This window comes from Excalfactoria chinensis, chromosome 3 (genome assembly GCF_039878825.1).
Source record: "Excalfactoria chinensis isolate bCotChi1 chromosome 3, bCotChi1.hap2, whole genome shotgun sequence".
In the NCBI taxonomy this organism is placed as follows: domain Eukaryota; kingdom Metazoa; phylum Chordata; class Aves; order Galliformes; family Phasianidae; genus Excalfactoria; species Excalfactoria chinensis.
In genome coordinates, this window is record NC_092827.1 from 65,891,836 (window position 1) to 65,916,109 (window position 24,274).

The window sequence follows — 24,274 nt, forward strand, 5'->3', positions numbered from 1 at the left end:
CCCATAATTCAAGCATCTTTTGGGGAAATGTTGCTTCATAGCTAAAGAACAGGGTTGTGAATGCTGCACATGCTTCCTGAGTGCAGACCTAATCCTATATTCCCTCGGAGGCTGCCCTCAAGCTCAGGATTGCCTGAAATCTGGGTGCGGACCCAATGCATGCTTGCAGTGCCCGAGCACATCCCTCCGGTAAGCGAATGGGCAGGGACATAGGCTTGGGCAGCCCTCCTGCTTGCTGCCTGGAAGATGGGCTTGTGGGATACATTTGGGAGGCAGAACATGCTCCAAAGATGTTTGGAGAGAGAAAGCCATAGTAAGTCAGTTCGGTTCTTTTCCGAAGTACAGTGAGTGAAAGAGGGGTTGAACCAAGGTATCAATCGATAAAATAAACCTCAACATGCTGAAAGCTTGCATGATCTGTAGATTGAGAGAAAATCAGTTTTCACTTGTCCTCCTTGTCTCCCTTTTCTCTTTTATTTTCTGTTCCCACAGTTTTGAGGAGAAAGTGGGGAAAAAAAGAGGGATGTAAAATTTTTAAAATATTTTTGGGAAAAAGAAATACTAAAATTAGGCAATTTAGAAGAGGTATAAGATTTTTTTTTTATTAATTAATTATTTTCCCAGGAATATTATTATAGAGCAGATTTGTATCTCCAAATGTTTCTAGCTAGATGCTACCTCCTCCTTTTCCAGACATTTTCTCACTGTGAGCACTGCATTTAATCTGTAGGATGACTGCAAGTTTCCAGACTGCAGTGCTGCCAGACCTGACACAAATCCTGTTCAACTACTGCCTCCTTATATTTTGTTTCCAAGCCTTCAGTTATGCTGTATATCAAGCTTCTGTAGTAAAGTGTTAATTTAAGACAAAATATTCAGCAGCTTGATGAAGAATTTATGTTGTCCCTGAAAACAGAAGGAGGTGGCTTCTGATTTTGCTTTCTAGTAGGTATTTAATAGGAGTGGATAGAGTGCTAAGTATGTGTGGAATATTTTTTTGTGGAAGCTCCTCTGGGGTTTTTTAGTGTGTCTACTGGCACATGGAAAACAATACAAACAACACTGAAATATTATCCAGAATTTACTGGAGATGGAATTTATCTCTTTGAAAAACAGTGTATTTTTCTTGATCATATTTCTCAATGAGGAATGTGCCAAAGCCAGATTGCACAGGAACAAATCATAAAAGAGCATTCTTAGGCACAAAAAGGGTATCCTTTTAGAATTAAAAAGGTCTTTTCATTTCTGGTCATGTCATTTTTATTTAATTTTCAAGTTTAATACAGTGTGAAAATCATAGGCGAAGTAGAAACTAGTAGTGCTACGGCAATAATACTGCACTGAAGACTTGCAACTATTTGTAGTTTCAAGCTGTCTCAGACTTTCAGAGAAAGAATTTTAAATTGGCCCATATTAGGCTTATCCAAACTATTTATCAAATCAGTGTTCTGTTCAGAAAGCCTAGTCTGGTCTTTGGTATGTAAAAATATCAGAAAGCTGTAGCTTTAGTTTTTATTGCAAATATTTGATTCAGTTCTAGTCAGACTATCTCTCTAAATGTGACCGTTAGCAAATCGGGAGAAGTATTATTGTGCCAGGAAGGATTCCAGCACAGCATTCCTCATTTTATCTTCAAGCTTAGCTATCTACATTGCTGGGTGGTTGCAAAACATGAAAAAAACAGAAAGAACTCCACACTGCCTGCCACTGTTTGATGCTGGTAGCTGCACTATATTGGGATTGGGGAAGGTGATTTTATTCTTACTGAACTATATAGCAAAGCAGAAAACAGCAGATGTGCTAAATGAAAATCTTTTCCAGGACATTGATCTATCCCTATGACAATCTACTTCTTTTTCCATGAGAGAATCTGAGATCTCTCTGTGGAGCCTCAGATCTGCTGTTGTACTAAATGTCACATTCTAGATGATGTTTACAACCTTGATGAGTTTGTGTCATTATTTTAAAGATAAACTTTGACTTTCCATTAATAGACTAATCTCTCTGATATATTATTCAGATTACCAAGATTTGGAATTGATGGACTTTTTTTTTTAAGCTTAGTGCTTTAGATTATGCAATGTTGAAAATAAGACATAAAGCTAAAATTCCACATTATGCTGTTAGTAAGTCTAATTCTGTTTTCAGAATTTCCTTAGTAATACAATTTTGTATCACCCTTAGTGTTATTCCAGGAATTATTTTGCTCCTACCCCCTCGTGTGTAGGGGTCTGGTTCTGGATGCCACAGCTGCCTACTGGTGCCACCTCCTAGCTGAAAGTTTTTGCTGTTGCATACTGAAGCTTAGCACAGAATTAAGACGGCTTTAAATTTCTCCTCTGCCTTCCAGACATTAGACTCCTATGGATAATTCAGAAAGACCTGTCCAAACAGCTACAACACTGCAATTTCCACAGCTTTGTGTATTCTGTCCACTCCCATGCACTCTTGTCTTCGGTTAATTACCTCAGGCTGTATATGTCTTTGAGTAACCTCTGGTTGCCTTTCCAGTCTTGGTGCTAAGTCATAGTGGTACCATCAACGTATCAGCCAATGTACTGTGCTAAAAACTCCCAAGCCCCGTGTTAGCCCAGTTTGACATCTGATACTGTCCAAATGAGGTAATTTAAGGTAAACTCATGCATCTTCATGCTCAGTTTCTATGCCAGGATTATTTTTTTTTTTCCAGCGAAGTTCTGGGATGTAAAAGCCTGTTTACCTGGAGATGAGAGAATACATTGTCTCTGAGTCATTCATTAACATAATTCAGAATTACAGTTGGGCTGTATATCTGCAAGATTAGTTTTTCCCATTGCCTGAATGTAAGGGCAAATAATGTCTCATTTCAGTCTTTTTTTTTTTTTTTTTTTTTTTTTTTTTCAGACATCTTGGTCTTTATTTCAAAAAGATCTGACCTAAATTATCCCTGTTCTAGACAAAGAGGAAAGGTGAATCTGTATATGAGAGACTGTACTGTGGTCCTCATAGATGTCAGTGTTCCTATAAACCTTCTGACAGGCCACTTCTGTCTAGACACATTTTGCTAATTTGAGATGCTTATGAGTCATATTCATTATACTTGTACCAGGTGCACAAGGGGCCCTTCAGTAAGAACTGGCTTGTTGCACTCAAAGGATTTTAAATGGTGAGTCCCAAAACTGTATTTGCTTCATGAGCATAAGCAATGGCCATGTGGAAATTTAGTTCCCCTGTGGATTAGGATATCATACCTAACTGACTTTGGCTTGTTAGGAGCAATATCTATCTCATCTGATATTTGATGTGAGCTCATGTTTCATCCTTACTTCCCACCACAGCAGAAATATATATTTTCTTGTCCTTTTTCAGCTGCTACAAGTCTAGCCCTTAAGATCTTGAATTCTTTCTTTCCTTTAGAAAATATGGATGAAACCAGGCAGTAGGTTCAGAAGATGCTACAACCAGGACAGAAAATAGATGATCAGATATAGTCTTATAAATAAATTTATCTTAAATAATAATATAATAAGTTCTTTTGGCTTCAGTAATGTTTTATTTGGAAGGAAGTTAACACCTTTGAATAAATAACCTGACATCCATTAATATTCTAAGGTTGAGTATTTTATGTATCTTCTTTTTAACTTGACATTCTTGTTATGTTCTTCCAAAAGGTTTGGATTGCATCTCTGTATCTCAAAGTTATTCCCCTATGGTACTACATCGATGAAATAAAAAGGCAGATTTGAGAATCATGTTTTGGCTATACACAGTTTCAGATGCTCAGCTTGATAAAGGAGCTTCCTCATGGGTATTCTGAAACACAGTAATGCCCAATAGCTTTAAGTGTTTCCATGGTTATATAACAGAAAACAAGGGTTTAGACTTGAATTTTATATTTCACTAAATTTGGTCATTGTTGATTTTAAAGCGTATTAGATCATCCACAAATAGGAGGCTTTTAGAACATCAAGCTGTTTAGGAACAAGTGGTGGACAGTTTTGGAGAACTTCTCTTTTGCCTTGGCATGTTTTTAGGATAATTCATATATTGGAGATAATTTACAACCCTGATGGTACTATTGCAGAAACCTTATGTGATGGAATTTATATCACTTTCCCTTTTAGACATTTAAACCACATGTCATTCTAGAAAAACGAGGACAGAGGTCCAACAAAGATGTGATTTATTTTCAGTTAAAATACTAGCTACATTAAAACCACATGTTATTAAGTACTGTATAACCAAACCATGCTCAGAATAAGGCTTTACGGTACCAAAGCTTGCCTAAAGTATTTCATTTCTTTTTCTTTTAACCCCATACTTTGGCAGTACATACTTTAACATACTTTACCTGAGCTGCGCAGCACAGTAACTATAATTTTCCCTTGAGAAAACAAGTTGTTAAACAGAGAACAAATCAATTCAGTTCCTTATTATTTTTCTCAAGTTTCTAGATGGTTGAATTTTCCTGTTCATTTTAGATGATAATACATCCCTGTGAATCTCTGTCATGAAACAACATAGTACAATTAATACTGCTTAAGACCGAAATTTAATTTCTAAAAATGAAACAACTTGTTCTTTGGGCACATTACCAACATGAACTCTCTGACTCTTATAACACTCCTCAGAGAGATAAAATCTCATTTTACAAAAGAATAAACTAATGCACAGAAGTGAGGTGCACAAGTCCAAGACCAGAAGGGAAATCAATATGAAGATTTAAATTAGGGGGCCCCAATTTTGTGTACACAGGGCATGGATTCTGAGAACTAGTTTATATTGTCATTATGCTACGCTTTCCACACCAGACTGCTTAGGACCTAAAGGGAATTTTTTGGTTAAAGCTACTTGACACTTGGTGGAGATGATCAGTGAAGGATTCATCCTGTACATGGGAATTTTGCAGTTGCACTAGGCTTCCATGTTGTTTTTTTGCATGCATGGCTAGGTGGTGCTAGCACAGGGAGTGTATCTGGGGGAAGGGGAACTTAGCTGTCTTACTTGTGTTTGACCAAGTAATTCCTGTGGACTGGTAGATGATAAAGCCATGTTAAGAAACTTGGATATCGAATGTGGTAATGCAAGTGTTGCTTCATTGTCCATATTCTGCTCAACGTGCAACTTGCATGAGCTAGAAAATCTGTCCTTGCATTTTCTGAGAACTGTACAAACATTCACTAATTAACACAATGCTCCTTTCTCATAATCAATGGACAGTGTATGCCCTAGAAAGGATCTGGCCAGTTAATGTCAAAAAATCTTTAAAGAAAGTGGAGATTAGAAGCAGCAAATTTCTTTTTATACGCCTGAGATCTTTCTAATTCAGACGTTACAGTCACATCTTGAAATCATTAATAGTTCCTTGAGCTTGCCTGGTATTCTCATTTGTCTTCAAATTGCCTAGCTTAAGCGGATCCTGAAGTATTGATTCTGCATCAACAACATGCTAAAATTCACAGTGGCTTTAGAAAAAAAGATACAAAAGCTTATGTTATATGTCTTTTCTCAGCTTTTAAATGCCTAATTGAAATATCATATCTGTATTAGACAATAGAAATACTTCAGACAATAACAGCTACTCAGTTAAAGCTTACTAATTTGCTGCCTTGTCTTGGATGGAGACCAGTACCAAGTAGTGCAGGAGATGGTGCAGTGAACCACAACAGTGGCCAAAAAAAGCCCATGTGGTATGCTTGACTAGTGCCAAGTCTAAATTGTAAGTTGTTACACTAAATTTTAGCATGATGTGATTTAATTTCAGAGTTATTATTGAACCACCTGCCTGCCCATGTGTTGTATAGTGTAGATATATGTTAACTGAATAAAAATGCATGCATATCTTTTTTTAACAGCCTGGTAGGCATAACCCTAGTCATAACTCGGCTCACTGTCTGAAGTAAGCAGTGTATAAACTCACAGAAGGAAGCTATGCTCCTGCTGCCTACTTTGCCTTTCCCAGTGCACTAGAAAACTGATCTTGGTTCTGCTACCACCAGCACTGGAAGAATGTTGTGGGGCATGAAGTGGCAGCTATTGTTTAAATTGGTTGAAGAAGTATATATTTTTTGGTCTTCTGCCCTATTGGTAGCAGCGGGAACAGCAAAGTTGTTCATCTTATATCTGAGTTCTGTCCTGCTTTGTGCTTCACTTTGTGGACTCTGTCTTTAAGATGGAAAAATGTTAGTTTTGCACACTATTAGGCAGCACGAGAATACTTAGGCAAACCAAAGGGACTCACAAGCTAGACAAACAGTCAAATGTTGAAGGAACGTGATGGCTATATTAGTAATTAAGATGTATTGTCATGAAAGTGGATTAGGAAAAGGTGGCACAAAATTGATTGTCTTCCATTAGTTTGGTTTCACTAATATAATGCAAATTATCTTATATTTTCCCCAATTATAATTCCGATTCTCTTTATGTGGTCTTGGAGCCTTCTTTCCTACCCAACTCAAGATTATTTTCTGCATTTTTTTTTTTACATTTCATCATCCAATTGACATGTCTTCTCCCTTTCTCTAGATGTTTCCAGATGTGTGGCTGAGAGGAAGTACACCCAAGAACAAGCTCGAAAAGAATTTCAACAAGTGTTTATTCCAGAATGCAATGATGATGGCACATATAGTCAGGTTAAATATTTTTTTAATTATCTTATATGCCTGAAAAATGATCATGTGTGTGTTTGCAAAGGGTGAAGAAGAGAGAAATGTAAAGAAAGAAAAAGTAATTTCAAAATGAAAAGTAATTTGTCCCAACAGGGATGTTAAAAAAACAGAAGGAAAACTCACAGTTTGTTCCAGCGGAGTCTTGTTGGTTTGTTGTATTTTTTTATTCTTTTTCCCAGTGAAAGAGCCAAACATTACTGTTATTCATATGATACACTCCCTGTTCTTCAAGGCTGAGACAGCCGAGTCATTCTTGTCCTTGTAGTCAGATGGTAAAATATTTGGAGTTTCTGATGTGTTCCTGATCTGAACCACAAGTTGTGTGATTAGAGTCCATATCAGTGCTACTAGCATGAATCATACAGGTTTATTCTTTTTCCTCAGCTGAACTTGAACACAAGCAAATGGCTGTGCACAAATACAGGGTTTATTTACTTAGGTTAGATCATAGAATTCAGAAGGGTCACATGTAGATGCTTACTCTGTGATATACATTCCAATCATGGTTGCCTTCTGCTGCCTTAGTGATGGATTTCAATTGTGGAGTTGTGCAGAAGACAGTCCTTTTTTATTTTGAGCATGGTGAAGAAGTGATACTGGCCCTCAGGTCATATAATGCAATTGATTTCTAAGAGGAATTCCAAGAGTTTCCTTCCTGACAGCTTGGGATATGAATAATGCTGGCAGAAGCACTCTGTCCTGCACTTTCAGTGGTGAACAATATGTTCTCTATGTGGAAAAAAATTTGAGATTGCTTGCATCAGGAACAGTTTATGTGTCTCTTGAGGAACTTTGTTGTGAGGTTTTCATAACACCTGCACTCTCCTGAAATAGGGCATAAACAACCACATATTTCAATAGTTTCCTCTTCAACTGGATTCTGAGGGACCTACCACGCTTTTCTTGAAGTAAAATGTTTATGCTAAAGAATCATATGTATGATGGTCATTATAGTGCATTGTAGTTTACCATTCTACATTTTACTGGTGTACATAGTTAGCTGGACACACTACTTGTGTTGTGAATGCTTCAGGATAACAGATGCATGTCTGACAGACTGCATGTGATTCATGTCATTGCTGACAGGTTCAGTGCCACAGTTACACTGGATACTGCTGGTGTGTCACTCCCAATGGTCGTCCAATCAGTGGTACTGCTGTGGCCCACAAAACTCCTCGGTGCCCAGGTAAGGTTTGTTTTGCTGGCTGAGTCTTACAAACTGTCTTACACATAATAGATTTTAGTTGTGCCATCTGATTAGACTGAATAAGAACATTTTGCATCAGAGAAATTGTTCAGCACAGAAACAGATGCTTGTAGAATGTTTGGAATCTCCATCCTTCAGGATTTGCAATAATTGACAGCACAAAGGTTGGTCTATATTTTAAACCAGCTCTGCTTGATTTCTTCTGAGATCGCTACCAATTTAAATATTTCTGTGATTCTGTGATGCATCTACTTTGTTTTATAATATAACTACTGAGGAATTTTTTGCACTGGTCATTTGTGTGATGTTTGTGTCTAACTATGTGAAACCATGCAGCTGACTTGTGGAAGTAGATCTTTCTTTACATCTTAACTCTCATGCTTATAAACTCATTGCAAAAACAAAACAAAACAAAAACTAGAGGGTTCTGGTTTTTTTTCTTTATATTTTAAGTGCTTTGAGGAAAAAAAGATCCAAACTCAATGAAAGATATTGATTGTGAACATCTTGATGTGTGATATAGACCAGGGAAAGAACACCCACAGCAAATCTCATGAATGGCCAAATACAGAGGAGAAATAAAGCTTAAAACAAGTGCAAAGAACACAATGAAATCATTGTCAGTAGAAATTAATTGGCAAATCAAACTCATTGCCATGTGTATTGACCTGTGTCTTTCATTGGGATGATTAACAGGTTCACTGTTTTTTAGGAATTTGCTTTTTGACTTTGTTTAATTGACACTGATAATAAAAATGAAAAATCCCCAGTGCAGGAACAGTTGCCAGAATTGCTATTCACCTTGCACGAAGCTGACATAATTGAACCCTTTCAACAAAAATGTCTCTAAAAATACTTGAACTGTATGTATTTTGTTTCTGCTTGTGCTGCAACACCATTTTTCTGTCAGAATGGAAAAAATAACATAAAATTCCAAAAAGCTAACCCTATAATAGAAGTGATTCTGTAAATAAGTTGATTAAAGCCTTTGAGGGAATTGACCTGGCCTGATATTTTCAGTTGTTCAGGTATCAGAGGTATCACATCATCCTTGATGTTTTTATGAAGTACATGGAAAAATTAGAGGGAATGCAATGTTAAGTTTTAAGAAAGAATATAAAAAATTCATTCAGTTTTTAAGGCTTGTCATGTTTAAGCGATTTTCAGTCTTCCATGCATTTTACCTAGAGGTGAACTTTAACCCGAAGGATTAATTTTCAGAATAATCCATTTGATCCAGACTGAAAAGTCACTGGTGGCGTGACAGTGAATTGTGAATAATAACATAAATATTCAAAAGGATTTAAATACAGAAAAGTATACGTTTATTTTAGTGAAATTAATGTTTATTCCTTCAGCATGCTTTCAGAAGATACGGATACTGAGGACAGTATTTATATACTTCAGTGTACTATTAAGCGGTGATGGTTTTGTATGTCCTTAAACAAGGCTTCTCTGAAAGGGCATCTGGTAGTGAAATGGAAGAATGGTTTTAAAATAAAACGCGCAGTTTTGGCACTTAGAGGTGTTATTTACTTGGCATGGTGGTGATGGATTGACAGTGGGACTTGATCTTAGAGGTCTTTTCCAACCGTAATGATTCTACAATTCTATTATTCTAAAATAAGGGATATTTAGTTTAGACAGTAGGAATAAATTCTTTACTCAGAGTGGTGAGGCACTGGCACAGGCTTCCCAAAGAAGCTGTGGATGCCCCTTCCCAGGAGGCAATCAAAGCTAGGTTGGATGGGACCCTGAGAAGTCTCATTTGATGGATGGCAGCCCTGCCCTCAGCAGAGGATTGGAACTAGATCTTTAAGGTTCCTTCCAAGCCAAGCTGTTTTATGATGATTCTATGATGATTACTTTTGACTGAAAATTTTGGTGGGTTAGTCACTGTATATTTATTATTATTAATATTATTACCAAGGAGAAGCTGCAGGGTAGATTCAATTTGGTTAATAGATTGATGTGTGGACTATCCTATCTGGAGAGAAACAAAACTCCAGTTCCTCTCAAAGGCACTCATGTGCTTACCAGATAAACTACCAGACTGCTTCCTCTCATTTTGGGAGGAGTGGGAAGGGAAATTAGTTTTGCAGAAATGCTACGGAGAAGGTCATAGTAGCATTCGATTTTAATTTAGTAGCTCCAAAGTAAGTAGACTGTTCCAGTGCCCAGGTGAGTATGCAGAGTCTGTTTCTGCTCCATGGAAGATCTTGGGTAATTTTGCAGTTGTTATTGGATCCTTTGGGACTCTTTCTGCAGATTTTCTACCCTGCTTGTATCACTGCTCTTAAATTTTACTGCTGACTGCTTCTCCTTTGTCTCTCAGGAAAGAAGTCCAGCTACACCAGAGCTCAGAGATAGATTTGATGTACTAGGAGATTTTGATGTGGTGGTGGATAACAGTTCAGTCTCAAAATGTCTGGAGAAACTGTCTCATTCAGTAGAGAAGGCAACTACAGATTTTCCAAAACATTATGTGGTATAATAAGGCAAAACTTTGCCTTTATACTGTAGGATGAAATTCTGAAGCACGACTGCACCTCTCTCGCATTTCCCAGTATGTCCAAAATTGCTGTCTGTTTAGAATAAGAGTTTTTGTTTCTTCCCAGAAGTTGAAGCTTTCTAGGTCACCACTGATTGCTTTTTATACTTTCTCCTTAGTTCCACCACGCACAGGAATTATGGACAGTATGTTAGTAGGTATACTATCACTGGGGAGATACACTCCTGTCTTAACTATTGTTCCAGGGATGCCAATGCATCCCTGTACTATTAATGTACTATTAATACAGTTTCTCTCTTAGGATAGAAAAGTATCACATATGCTTTTTTTTTTTTTTTTTTTTTTTTTTTCCTTTTAATCTACAGTAGTTGAGTCATTTTGTGTTCATTCTGCTGTTCTGGCTGCTTTTATTGAAATTGTGTTTTTGTTTTTTTTTTAGTTAGAGACAAGAAATGTGGAAAGTTGCAAGTCATAAGGTGCATTAAAAAGGCAGAACTGATTGATGTAAAGCCTTCTGTTTATCTATTAGATATTTACCTGAAAGAAACTCCTCTTCCATCCTTCCCAGTTCTTCCCACACCAACACTTGTTACTGCCAAAACACACCTGATAAATCTCAGAATGCCATTTCACCCCATGGGAATAATCTCCATTGCTGCAGGAGCAGTGGTGGGAAGGAGAGTAAATCAAACACATTCCCATGGCAGCATTGAAAAGAAAGCTCCTTAAAAATGATGTATGTCCTCCCAGTCCTTTCACTAAAGAACACCAGACATAAAAAAGACATTTTTATAACTCCTCATCTCTTATCAGTACTAAAGGGAACTGCAGAAATTCCTTAGGCAGAGTCCTGGGAAATAGGACAGAAATAGAGAAGCAGGTGTTAAATTATTATTGGAAAATACTGTGTTCTACTCTAGGGGTTTCTTTTTGTTTGTTTGTTTGCTATTTTAACTCTTTTGGGCTTCTCTCAGTGGAATTGCAAAGATACAGAAGCAGGTTTTATTATTCTGTAATGTAGTTTTCCTATCTTGTATTTAAAATGCTGTTATCATCTTTTAAGTCCAAAGTTGAGTATCTTTAAATATTTAAAACTCTTCCTGTCTGTATAATATTATTGTCAAGAACCATATTGGAAATGTATGCATTTGGTAAGGTAACAAACTCATTGGTTTATATTGTATTGTTATTTTTATGTTAGAAAAATTATCTGTCCTTGACTTATCTATTTTATAGTTATTCTGTCCCCATATGTAGTACTTGCCCTATACACAATTCCCAGTCCACAATCAGTCACACATATATCCAAAATATTGAGCAGGATGGGAAATTTACTTTCCTGTTTCTTGATATTACATATCAAATATTTTATATCAAATATTATTTAGGAGAGATGAGACTTCCACTTCTTCTTTTTCTCATTTGAAGCCCACCCACATATGATCAGAACTGTAGAAAATGTGCTAAAATCACAAACCACAAAACACTCATTATATTCCCTGGAAAGTTTATTGTGCCTCAGAAATTGTATGACTGAAAATGGGCTGAATTGTGGGCTTCACCATAAACCAATGAATGATTCTGTGATTTCATTATTATTTTTTTTTTCTTAATTGATCACAATCATGAGCAAATGGAGGAGAAAAGGTAAAACGGTACTGAATTCTTCTTAATAAAAAAATGCTGCTGAATCTAATAGGTCTCCTTTACTTCTATCATTCCATAAATAAACTTATGTGGTCCTCTGAAAATTAGGAAGCAGATTGTATTGCATTTTACATAAGATACATGTTGCTGATTCTGTTTCATGCCTGGCTGAAAATGTGAACATTTGTTGTGAGTATTGAAGACATAATTTCCTAGAAATCTGGAAATCGTGCTATCACCATTTTAAACTAGCAATATGCAAATATATTCAGAAAATGTTAGAAAAAAATGATATAATCTCAATTATCTCTGCTCTTCCAACTTAGAATAAATACACTTTCTCATACATAGTTGAATATTCAGGATGAACAAGCATGAAGGGTACTGATTTCTCTTTTCATGAAATTCTAAGAGTATTTTTCTTCATTTCTTAAGACTACAAAAGTTAATGTCTGCCCACTGAATGTAATTTTTGTAGCATTCATTTAATTTCATAGTGAGATTAGTTTAATGATGGCAAAATTAGCCTTTGTGATTGATACTATCTTCCACCACCTATCCATCAATTTTCCTTCAAAATTTAGGACTAATAAAAGCAAAGTGTAGAAAAATATAAAATCTGGTGCTGAATGTCCATAGAAACAGACAGTACTGTTCTCAAACTGAGCCTTATAACTTTGTAATGCAAAGGAGCCATGAATGGTGCTTCATCACACATACACCTATGCTGAATACTGTTTGTAGTCACAAACTAGTATAAATCACTTTAGTATGGATGAGAGTAAGACAAAAATCTGTGTATTTGCAAGAGAATTTATATATATACTCCTGTACCTCAAAATTAAATTGAGAAACTATGGAGTTAATATTGCGACTTGACAAGATTTGAGGCAAGACTGGATCAGTGGTCTTTACTGCAATTAGAAACACTTGTAATTTTGTGCATAGTACTTTCTAAAACTGAATCATCTTATCTGAGTTCAAGCTTGGCCTCCCAGCAAAGTCAGGCCACGTACCCAAAAGCTCTTCATTTGGCATAAAAGCAAGCATCTGCCTCTTCAGGATGAACAGTGGGGATTAGTATTGCAGTCTATTTATAGCAAGCACTTTTGGGTATTCTGTCTTTGAGGATACTAGCTTTTATTTTCATTGTCTGAATTAATACTGATGCATTGCTAAGTATATTGAATTTCTAATAATTCAAACACAATGCAATAAAAACATACCATCATGCAAAAACAAAACAAGTCCAAATTAGACTGTTTTTGATATGGATATACAACAGGTGTGTTAGAAGCTGAATCCTCCAGAAGGTAATGCCAGCTTGGCTGCATTGTTCTGTGTTCCTTTATGGAGGCTATCCAATCGACTTGCCAGATCTGTTATGTTAGTTGTCTTTCCTCTGGCAGACTCCTGTGTCTATACCTCATGCAGAAGTTACCTTCCATTCTGTGCGGTAAACAAGGCCTTTGATTTAATAAGCTTTCTCATTTAAATTGCTCTGTTGTAATGGCTTTATTGTGCTGATAGGTCATTCTTTTTGTAATCCACAGTGAATTTTGATCAATTAAGGCAACCAAATTATTTCATACACTTCTAGTATTGGTCAAGTATTGTTTGCTTTAATCCTGGTGTAAGGAGAATTGATATGGTAAAAACTGATAGATAATATGCCTTTTAACACTTGATCACTATATTTGACCCTTCTGAGAGGAAAAAAAACAAAAAACACCACAAATTTCGTTTTAAACTTTATTGTGTCAGAGATGGATATAAAGACAAGTGACTAGCATGTCAAACTGTTGCAGTAGTGAGACATAACTGAGAAAATAGGCACTGTTTCTTTTTGGACCATGAAGTCAACTAGCTCTGGTAAAAACTGCTAAGAAAACCAATGGATTCTCTGTTTTTTTATGACTTCCAATGAAGACTGGTGGGCTGGCATTCAGGCCAGTAGAATAAGCTGTTGAAGCACACCTCCTGCAGATTTCATTACACCTTTCCCACCACCACTGCCATCCTTCCCAGGTCCCCAGTCCTGAGGCTCCCCGGGCTCCTAAGACTTTGTCCTCCCTTTAGCTGCAAAGCTAAAATACTTGGCTTAAAAAGGAAGAATTTAATGATATTATTACTGTAAAAAACAAAGACAAATCATTGAAGCTGTGTTTCTTAGAAAAAAAAAAAAATATGAAAATATTTTTTTCTGGTTAATTTCTTTCTACAATTGCAGGCTCAGTGAGTGAGAAACTGCCACAAAGAGAAGGTGCAGGAAAAGCAGGTAAATATCTTAAATGATCTTTATATAGGGATTAAAATAGCTGTGAAATATACCTCCTTGATTTTCTGTAGGCTTAAATATCAATGAATATTCATCACCTATTATATTTGCATATATAATGCGCATATGTCACATATATATGTCTATATGTGACATATTTTTCTAGTCTTTGCCCTATGGAAATTGCTATTTTATGTTGTTTGGAAAACAACTTTCCTTCCCATTGCCATAATCTGAGCTATTTTCTCATGCTGTTCTCTTGTTCTGGAGGACAGATTATTCTTTCTGTTTGATAAAGCCAGCATTCTGCAGCCCCAGGATCTTGGAAATGTAGTCCTTGCTTTATCTCCATATCAACCAGTACTCATGTCATCTCAGACCCTACACTTTGTTCTACACTGTGATTAATTAAAGTGACTGCTTAAATTCATGGCCAGATGATTGTTGTTCTTAGAGATCACAGTGTGTATCTTGTTGGCAGAACAAAATCTGATGCAACTCCAGCATAGCTGGTAGAGGAAGATGAAGAGGAGATATCTTTTCTTCAAACAAGATTAAAGCTCATACTCTCCTAACACTTTAAATAATTTTAGATTCAGCTCAGGATAACATTCTGAATTTTGGTGCCAGTTAGAATGGGATAAATTAATTTTAAAGAAGTTTCTCATCCTTCTAATGACTATCCAGTTTGGTCCACCATAAATATAACTGAAGTAAGTTTTACAGGATTTTTTTTACAGCATCCTAATGTATCCCAGATTTCAGTAATCCACTGTACTGTTAAGAAACTCAGAGCCTTTTTTAAGACTAGTAATGATGAGGTACTTGAATAAGCAGTGGAAAATTGATCCTTTGTGTATTTCCAGATAAGTTTCTGTGAAAATTTGTTTTGGGTCAGTACTTTTATTCTGATCTTTGAACTTTATGCACTATTCCATATCTAAAATGTTTGAGGCTTTGCTTGTGAATGGGAGAGCAGTTGCTGAAAACTGTATTAATGCTCATAGAACAAGGAAATTAAATGAAGACAGTTCGTCTTGCCTCCCTTTGCATCTCATGCATTTGTTTCTATAATGGCACAGCTGCATTTCACTCACACCTTGTTTTTATTCTCCAGCACAAGCCTGTGGCACAAAGGGCTGATGTCATGGTTCTCAGGTGGTTCATGGCTTTTCTCAGATAAAGCTAGCTCCTTCTCCCCACCCTTCTAACAAGTCACTGCTATATGCTTTAAATGCAATAGCACTGGTGGAAATATCGCAACTTCTTTCGGACCATCGCAGAGTAATGAACTGGATCTGTCATCTGAGTTAGAGATGTGTACTTTTGCTTCATAGCCAGTGTAGTAGAAATATTTTATAGTTCAACTTGACAGAGCACAACAGTAGTTTTTGGAATAAATTCAGAATGCTCCCCTTCCTGCCCAGTGTCCCTCAGCATGTTCCTGTGGACTAACTGGAAGTGCTCAGGTACAGGAACTGATATTCAGACCCAGCAAGTTTAGTGATGCCCCAAACAAACTCAGAAAGATTTTGTAGAGGTCCATATCTGTTGCAGTTGAGCATCTCAATTTCTTCAAGTATTTCAGTGCTGAACAAAAAACTCCAGCTGCAGATTTTGGAGGTCAGGCATTCTGCTTGCATGTTTGCAGATTTGCAAGTTAAATTAAACAGGAACAAAGCTTAAAGGATTAAAGTGTATTTCCCTTGCACCATAGTTTTCTCCCTTAGCCAGAGGAAATATTCAGACTATCTGAAAAGCACAAGTGTTAGAGAAGCATGTTTCCTCTGAATCTTACCTTGACTGCAGGACCTTGTGCTTATTAAGGGAACTCTGATAACTGAATGGTTTCTTCATATCCATGCACATAAGTAGTGGAATGCAGGTGCTGACCAGGAAATCCTATGAAGTTAACATTTGAAACATCTAATTAATATGAAGAAAAGCTGCTCAGTAATTGTGATGGTATATTGAATTTTGTTTTGAACATGGAGGTTGTAAGTGCTTCTTTATTCTTATCACAAAACATTTTTATGAAATATGAGACACTTTGACAGAGCACAAGAGGAAAATTAATGTGAATTTCCTCCTTCACATTATGGGTATTACAGGATCTGCCATAGCTCCTCCAGTTCTGGGATGCTGTTGCCTTTTAGATTATACAGATGTCTCATACCAAACATTTGATTTGATGGAGATGAAAGGAAAAGCTCTTTTAAATTTAAATGTTGCTTAATAAATGCTGTTTCAATGAACACTGTTCTTTGCCAAGAGTATAATTTTGATCGGGCTGATAATTTTTAATGCTTTCTATTTGATTATAGGAATTATATCTTAATTTCAGGTAGTAACTTAAGATCAAATCAATCTCAAACTGAAACTGTGTACAGAAAAATTATCATAGAAAAATGTTACTTAAACCCAAAACAGAATTTGTGGTTGAGCTCTTGGTAATAGTTACCCACACAAAACTGCCCTCTAAAAACCTGGAGATTTTCTGAATCACGTGTAGATTGATGGTCTAAATGAATATCTTTATTTTTGAGACACTGAGATGTTTGATGGCCTCTCTGAAATTAATTAACATAATAACACCACCTGGGAGACACTACAAAAATGGCAGAAAAAACTAATGGGAACTTGTGGTCTGTAATATCGTTAAAGTGTCTTGTCATTGCATGGACAAGATGAATATTCTTTCTTTAGAAAAGTCTCCTTATGCTTTAGTTAAAACATTTTGCAATGAAGATAAATTCCTATCGCTGCTGCTTTACTTTTGTGAAAAGCATTGAGGCTAGTGTTCCGTGTCTCTAAGTTTGGTTTTATGTGCACATCAGTATTTACATCACATCTGTATTTGTTATGAATTAGCCTCAAGATAAGAAGGTCAGAGAGCTTCTAAACCCTCTCCATCAAAAGAAAGTTTCACAGTTACCTTCATTTCTAGATTTTTTTATGAAAATTCCGGGAAAATAACCTGGAGATTCTGCTGGTCTGAGATCCAGTTGTGAAACTACGTGAAATTCTCATAATATCCTTGTGTGAAAGATGCCATTTGCTGCAGGGTACCTTGGTCTTGGAGTTAGCTCTGTTTTATGGGGAACAGCAACCATGAGAAAATATGTGATGTGAAGGTCTGCTAACTTGCATTTACTCAATGTCTGAAATAATTTTAAATGACAAAAACATGGTATGGGAAAGATTTTAAATTGCTAACATAAAACTTTCTAATGCTGCAATTTTATTTTCCAGCATTGCTTCCACTGTATTTTACTGAGATGAAGATTATCCACACGCTCCTACGATTTCTCTAAATTTTCATCCCTCTTGTTTTGCAGTAATGGTTGATTGTGGACTAATGGAGATAGCTGACTAAAGGATAATGATAATGCAAGCAATGTTCTCTTTCTTTAACCTATGAATCTTGCTTATAATTGTCCTTCATATTAAGGTGTCAACATGCCTGCAACCACTTGTTCATCTTAAGCTGCTTTTGCTTTCACAGGGCTTACCCCTTTTATACATTTATCCAATTACTTCCTCAGACATGCTTATTTTTGAATTATAGTTTATAGGAATCCATGTGCATCATTAAAAAATGAAGTATTACTATCTGGGAAGCAACCTGGTCACTTCATGCCTCATCAAAGACACTATAATCAGTTGATTAGCTTAAAATCCATCCATTTATAATGTGTAGCCTGGATGTAATGTATCTGTGCTATGCAGTTCATGCTAATAATGCTTAAATTTCTGTTTGTTTACCGGCCGGGGCTATGTGCAAATCATTAGCATCAATCACGTCTGTACACTTATTTAGCTTACTCTCATAATTGTAGTCTCCTTGCAAATCTTTTCCATTCTGAATTCAGATGATGCCTCAGCTCCTGCGCTGGAGACTCAGCCTCAAGGTGATGAAGAAGGTAAGTGTTGATAGGAATTTTAACAGTGTGATATTATCTAATGCAGTATGGACAGCATCAAATTCTGCCTTAGAACTAGGGTAACTGTGATAGCTGATTAGATTTCCTGAAATTGCAAGAAATTAAAAACCTACTCAAACTGTGCTCAAAAAGCACAGAGTGAATTTGGTGGGATAGTTCTGAGGTGACACTTGAACTGTGGATTCCTAACAGTCACATATTTATTACCAGCACTCAGGGAGCAGACAAGTTTTAAACTTGAGCCACAGTGCAAATTAAACCTGAGTGGCCAAACAAGGAAGTTAAAAGTGTGAATACTACTCTGAGCATACAGTTTAGTAATGTGATGTTGGAAGTTGGTGTTTTGTCAGAGTTATTTGCATCTGAGGAAATTCAGTGCTCTGTGAGTGGAAACCTCAAGGCCCAGATGCAGTGGTAGTCGTGGTATTGTGACTATCCTAGCATTCAGTGTCACAGAATCTAATCTAAAGTCACTACGTATTTGGGTCTGCACTGGATTATTTTTATTGCGTTTAAATATGATTTTATACTGCAAGTATTTATTTTAACCCCTGGTATAAATGGAATAAGAAGAAATATTCATGTGTTTCTGTGACAAAAGATTTTACCTATTCAAATACAGACAAATACAGACCAGCGTGCCCTTTTTCTTTCTTAGTATCCTGATATCTTTAAAATGGAGCATGTATTATTTGGCTGCTAGTTTTGGAAAACGGTAACATTTACAAACTTCTTTGTCTTTTCTTTTTTCCTTAGATATAGCTTCTCGTTACCCTACATTATGGACTGAGCAAGTAAAGAGCAGACAAAACAAAACCAATAAAAGCTCAGGTAAGAAGCTGTAGCATCCTTATTTTGTAGAGGTTCTGTGAAGGCATGCATTGAACCTTGCTTAAACTGCAGTTATGTAAGTGAAATGCTTTTTTAATAATCATTCTGCTTCTGCCTGTATCATATGATAGTGAATTAATGATTTGCATTCTGATGATTTTGTTGCCTCATGGCGTGTGTTGATCCAACATTTATCTTTATCTTCCTCTTTTAATTCTCTGTCGCTTTGTTACCCATTTCTATTTTTTTTTTCCTTTTTTTTTTTTTTTTTCTTTTTTTCCTTTTTTTTTTCCTTTGTTTTTGGTTATGTGCAGCAAGGAGGTACTTGGAAAAAAACAGTGGGGTTTACCTGTGAGGTACTAAAACTTAGGAGGCAAACCTGAAAAGAAGAAAACTCCCATCAGAAACCATCTGTTAATTAACTGGAAATTGGAAAGACAGTTTTACCTCTTTGCTTTGGTAGGCTTGGAGTATTGGTATCTCACTGTTCCCTCCTTCCATGGGATAATCTTTAGTGAACCTTCCTGAGTTTCCTGGTTTCTTTTTCTCTGCAGAAAAAAAAAAAAGTTAGTTTGAAAGGGAACATTAATGATACAGACCATTACTCAGCAAATCACACAAAAGCATGTTTAAGATCCTGTGGAAATTGAGTCTGTGATTTACCTTAAGTACTGTGCTTAAGTATTTTATTGAATTGAAGCCCAAAGGAATTTAAAAACACAAGCCGTCATGGTAGGAAAGGCATATTCTTACTTAGAGGTTTACAGACTCCTTGATTAAGCTGTTTTTAACATCAAGGCAAAAGTTATTAATGCTTTTTCCTTTCCTTGATGCTCCAGTAGGCACTTGAGGAAAAGACCATAAGCAGTTAATGGAGAAGAGAAGCAAACACTTTCCATGATGAGGATTTATTCTCTCATTTCCTTAACCAGTGTCAGCAAGAATGGTTCAGGATTTCTCAGTTTTAAATCTGTGTAGAAATATATCACTTACAGAAGTGTTTATTTCATTTTTACAGTGCTAGATTTACTGGTGAGATCTAAAGCAAAAGTTATTGAGTTTTTCAGTGCTTCTGCAGGAAGTGAAAGCTTAAAAAATGTGCACAGAAGATTAGGGAGACGTAAAAGTAAAGGTGGATTTGTAACTGGGAATTTGTCTCCTCTGGTCTTTTGAAGGACATTATTTGCAAAGGAAGAGAGACTGGCAGTATAGTCTGTCTATATCTGTATTGCCTGACAAGAGCTCAGGTTGGCCTATAAATCTCTTAGTTTCTTGCTGTATCTGTCTTACTAACATTTTTTATCACTTTTTAACTTGTGGGAACCAAGATAGCTAATTTTCAGAGGATGTATGCCATTATTTCAGTATCAGCAAAGGAAGGGTTACTTCATTTTTGCCTAAATGGACAGCGAAGCTTAAGGTTCATTTTGTTAACTTGCATTTGAGGGAGAAGTTTTTCTAGTAGTTTGTAGTGGTACCTCTGCAACATTTAATAGGCAGTTGCATTAATGTGTAAAAATTCTTCAAGTGCTCGGTAATTTCTAAGTACAAATCTGCCCACCTCACAAATGAGAATAAATAATGATAGTGTAAAATTTCATTAATCTTGCCAATGCAGAATGTAAAAGCTCATCCATAATCTGGAATATACTTACATATGTGCTTAAGAAGATTCTGGTGATAATATAATCCAAAAGAAAAGAGCCAGGTTCAATAATGTATCCTCTAGTACTATGGATGTACTAAGATCCATTGCAGTCTTGGCTATTCACCATTAGGTTCTGGCTTATTCTGATTAATATTTTATATACTGTGTCCTCAAAGATGGAACGAAATGGCATTATTATAACTAATTATGTGCATGTTCATTGATCAGATCAGGACACTGAAAAGAGTGATTGAAAAACTAGGGTTTTGTTTTGTAGCTAATCTGGTATGACCAGCAGAACAGAAGACAGGAAGAAATGGTCACATTTCTTTGTACTTCACCAAAATTGATTTTGATTCATGTACAAAAATTTAAACACATGAAATCCATGGGTAGTAATTTAGGACCTCTGGACGTCCCTGGCTGGAGAGCCAGGTTGTTAAAATTAACACATATATACAAAAAATTAGTGGATCGTGTGATTTGTGATCCAGAACTAAGTATTGTAAATCAGAATTTATTACCTCCTTGGTCTCTGGCTTTATAGAATTCAGGAATGCCAAAAGTTCAGTTGCTGTGCCTGGATGTTCTAGTAATATAGAATCATCTTTATCTTCATTCTTGGCTTTGGCTGTACATGTGTGAAAGGAACATGCAGCTTTTTATTTAATTTTCGGAAGTAATGGAGTAAATAGTGTTTTATTGCTCACATTTTGCTACAGACCATCATTTTCAAGGCTTTAGAAACCTGTTACAAGTTTTAATTAATTAGCCCCAGAGGGCTTGATCCAACAGGAGTTTCGTTTTCAAAACATTACGTGGGAAAACACAAGAGTGCACGTATAGGAATGTAGCATAGACTGACTGCTAATATGAGTGACAACAGTATAATTTGTACATGAGGACTGCAAAGTAGGAAATTGAAAAATCCTGGTCTCGTTTAATGTAAATTGCAAATTTTTATCATTGTGTATACCAAACTTGTCCTTGCATTGTCTGCCCATACAGTTTGAATCTGTTGCTAAAGTCTGCCAGTGAAACTGACAAATGTGACAGAGGGACATTCTTACAGTTGAACACAGGTTTTATTACTGCCTCATCAGACTGCTTTAAAGCTCTTGTACATATGAGTTTTCTCACATGGAAACTATGTTGGTTGTCAGTGAGGTTTCTGTTTTGCTAGCTTGTTTTGTTTTGTTTCTCAGAGGCAATTGTTCCAGTGGGATCCCTGTGCGTTGATCATTCCCTGAAAGTCATCTTCTCAGAGGAGACAAAGACAAACCAGGTTCCACACTCCAGTGCTCACATTCATTCCAAACTGAACCTGGCTAATGTCTTTGGGCTGTGTCGATTTGACCAAAATTCAGTTCTGAAGTTAAACAGTCTGCATTTAAAAAAATAATAAAAAAATAAAAGTAGCAGTGGAAATTAATATAACAATTTGTGTGTGTGTCCAATCATATCAATCCTCATAGCCATTTCTCTCTAAGCACAGGAAAATGAGTAGCTTACAGACAGGAAAATGAGTAACCATTCAGTGACTCTGTATTTATTCTCATTTATTGTTGCATTTTCCAGATGTTGCTCTTAGCATTGACTCAACTGAAATTACGTGCAGTTGAAGATGTGTGAGCTAGAAGGAAAAAAATAAGATGTGTTGCACATTCACAGTTAAAAATATATTACAAATTAATTAGAAGTTTTCTAGAAGTATTTTGCAATAGGTTCATTTTGCAATGTGAAGATTTGAGATATGAGGCCAGTTATAACAGAAGGAAAGAAAAATGAATATCATTAAAAGTGAGAAAAGAGCACAGGGAAGATCTAGTTGCTCCCTTTTCCCAGTTGGGATCCTTAGCAAGTTGTGTGTTGGCCTGCAGAAGCCAGGCCAATACTTCATTCTCAAATTTGCTTGTATTCAGCACTAGAGGGGGAGGTGAGGACCTTTTTAGATGAGCTCAGTGTCTGCAGGCAGTCTTTGCCAAGCAATGAACAGGTTCAAACCCAGATATTATTAATGTGAACTTTAAAACTTCAGCTCATCTGGTGGTTAATTTTCTACACACGGAAAGACACTGGCATTTTTTTTTACTGAAGCCTAATGTTTTGTGATGGCTACACATCTGGCTTTTTCGTTTTCTGAAAATTGTGGGTGTTGGAAGACATCTGATGGTATTTTCTGTTTGTTCTGTTATCCTAGAAAGTTGTTCACAGAAGATAGAGGAAAAACCATTTGAGGCAGTTGAATAAGAAAACATGATATAGACAAGGAGGACTGGAAGCTTTCAGGTCAACATTATTATGGCCTCAGACTATCTGGATTTTTTTGCTAACTCAATAAGTGTTCCCTTGTGAGTTTCTGAATGAACACAATTATTTGGAGTGAGCTATCATTTGTGATTTATATTTTACTTTAGAATTAGGACTGTTAAGATGTTGTTGTGAATGGAGAAGTGAGACACACTGTCACTTCTCATTGTATCCCTTACTGTTTTATTTTTAAATATTTTGAAGTCTAGGAAGTAGTTCTTTTTTCTTTTCCTCCTCCATGTTTTTGTTATTTTTATCTGCCAAGAATCAAACTGGCTTCAGAATAGTGTTCTTTTAGAGATGGTCTCAGAATTCTCCCCTGAAGATGAAAAAACTTGTGGCTTTGGAACTAATGATTATCTACATCATTAGTGCCAACAAGTAAATGGTTGACAGAGATGTTAATAGTGAATATTGTCTTAATTTTCAGAGAGAGTCTTTAATGAAATCCTCGTCTCGATTTAGCTATTAAACAAAATGAAGTCAGTATTCTTCATTTCCTTCACCTGTGAAGAAGAAAAATGCTCTTTATCCTCTTTTAGGCCTCCTTTCCTTTGTTTTATTTTCTTTTCCTTTTTTTTTTTTTTTTTTTTTTCTCTTTTTTCCTTTTTTTTTTTTTTTTCTCCAACTCCTAAATTGGTAAAAGAAAATGAGTTTTTTGTTTCTGCTCTTTCAGCCTGTTCCAAAAAGATAAACCTCTCCAGATCTCCCTTCACTGCTTATATATAATAAATTCTTAGTTTCCAGGCTCCTAGATTATACTTACAATAGTACTTTCTTATCTTTAATAACCCTTTTTACAAGTGTTTTCATTTATCTTTATTTTAATTTTACATATTAGTTCAAAACCTTTATAAACATCACATTCTGGCATTTTCTGTTTTTCCTCCCACTCCAGAGGAAGATACTCCCATCCTAAACCATTAAAATTTGAGTTCTGTTTTATATCCAGTTGATATTCATTATGCTCAGGATGTTCCAGGGTTTTATTGGACCCCCACTGGGGAGGCAGGGGGGAGGAAGATCTGCTTTATGTAAGATTGATAATTTTCATTTTACTGCTTGTGTTAAAATTTCATGCCAAGAGATACTAATCTTTCTTATTTTTAATTATATCATATTATTTTCTGCAGAAAATACATTGAATTTTCCTTTAATTTTTAGACGTACACTCCCCTGTCCAAGTACAGCTTTCAACAGTTTACCAAACATCAGGCTACAGAATCATAAAGACATCAATAAACTTCATA

The 24,274-nt window shown here is 36.1% G+C and overlaps 1 protein-coding gene across 2 annotated transcripts in view; it reads left to right on the plus strand.

Moving 5' to 3' along the window:
- SMOC2 (SPARC related modular calcium binding 2) overlaps positions 1 to 24,274 on the plus strand; it is a 130,359-nt gene that overhangs the window by 47,711 nt on the left and 58,374 nt on the right. For both annotated transcript variants that reach the window (XM_072331894.1, XM_072331895.1), the window contains exons 3-7: positions 6,505 to 6,611; positions 7,734 to 7,833; positions 14,244 to 14,291; positions 18,164 to 18,214; positions 18,992 to 19,066. In XM_072331894.1, the coding sequence (XP_072187995.1) occupies positions 6,505 to 6,611; positions 7,734 to 7,833; positions 14,244 to 14,291; positions 18,164 to 18,214; positions 18,992 to 19,066 (381 nt within the window). The remainder of the gene's footprint in view (positions 1 to 6,504; positions 6,612 to 7,733; positions 7,834 to 14,243; positions 14,292 to 18,163; positions 18,215 to 18,991; positions 19,067 to 24,274) is intronic.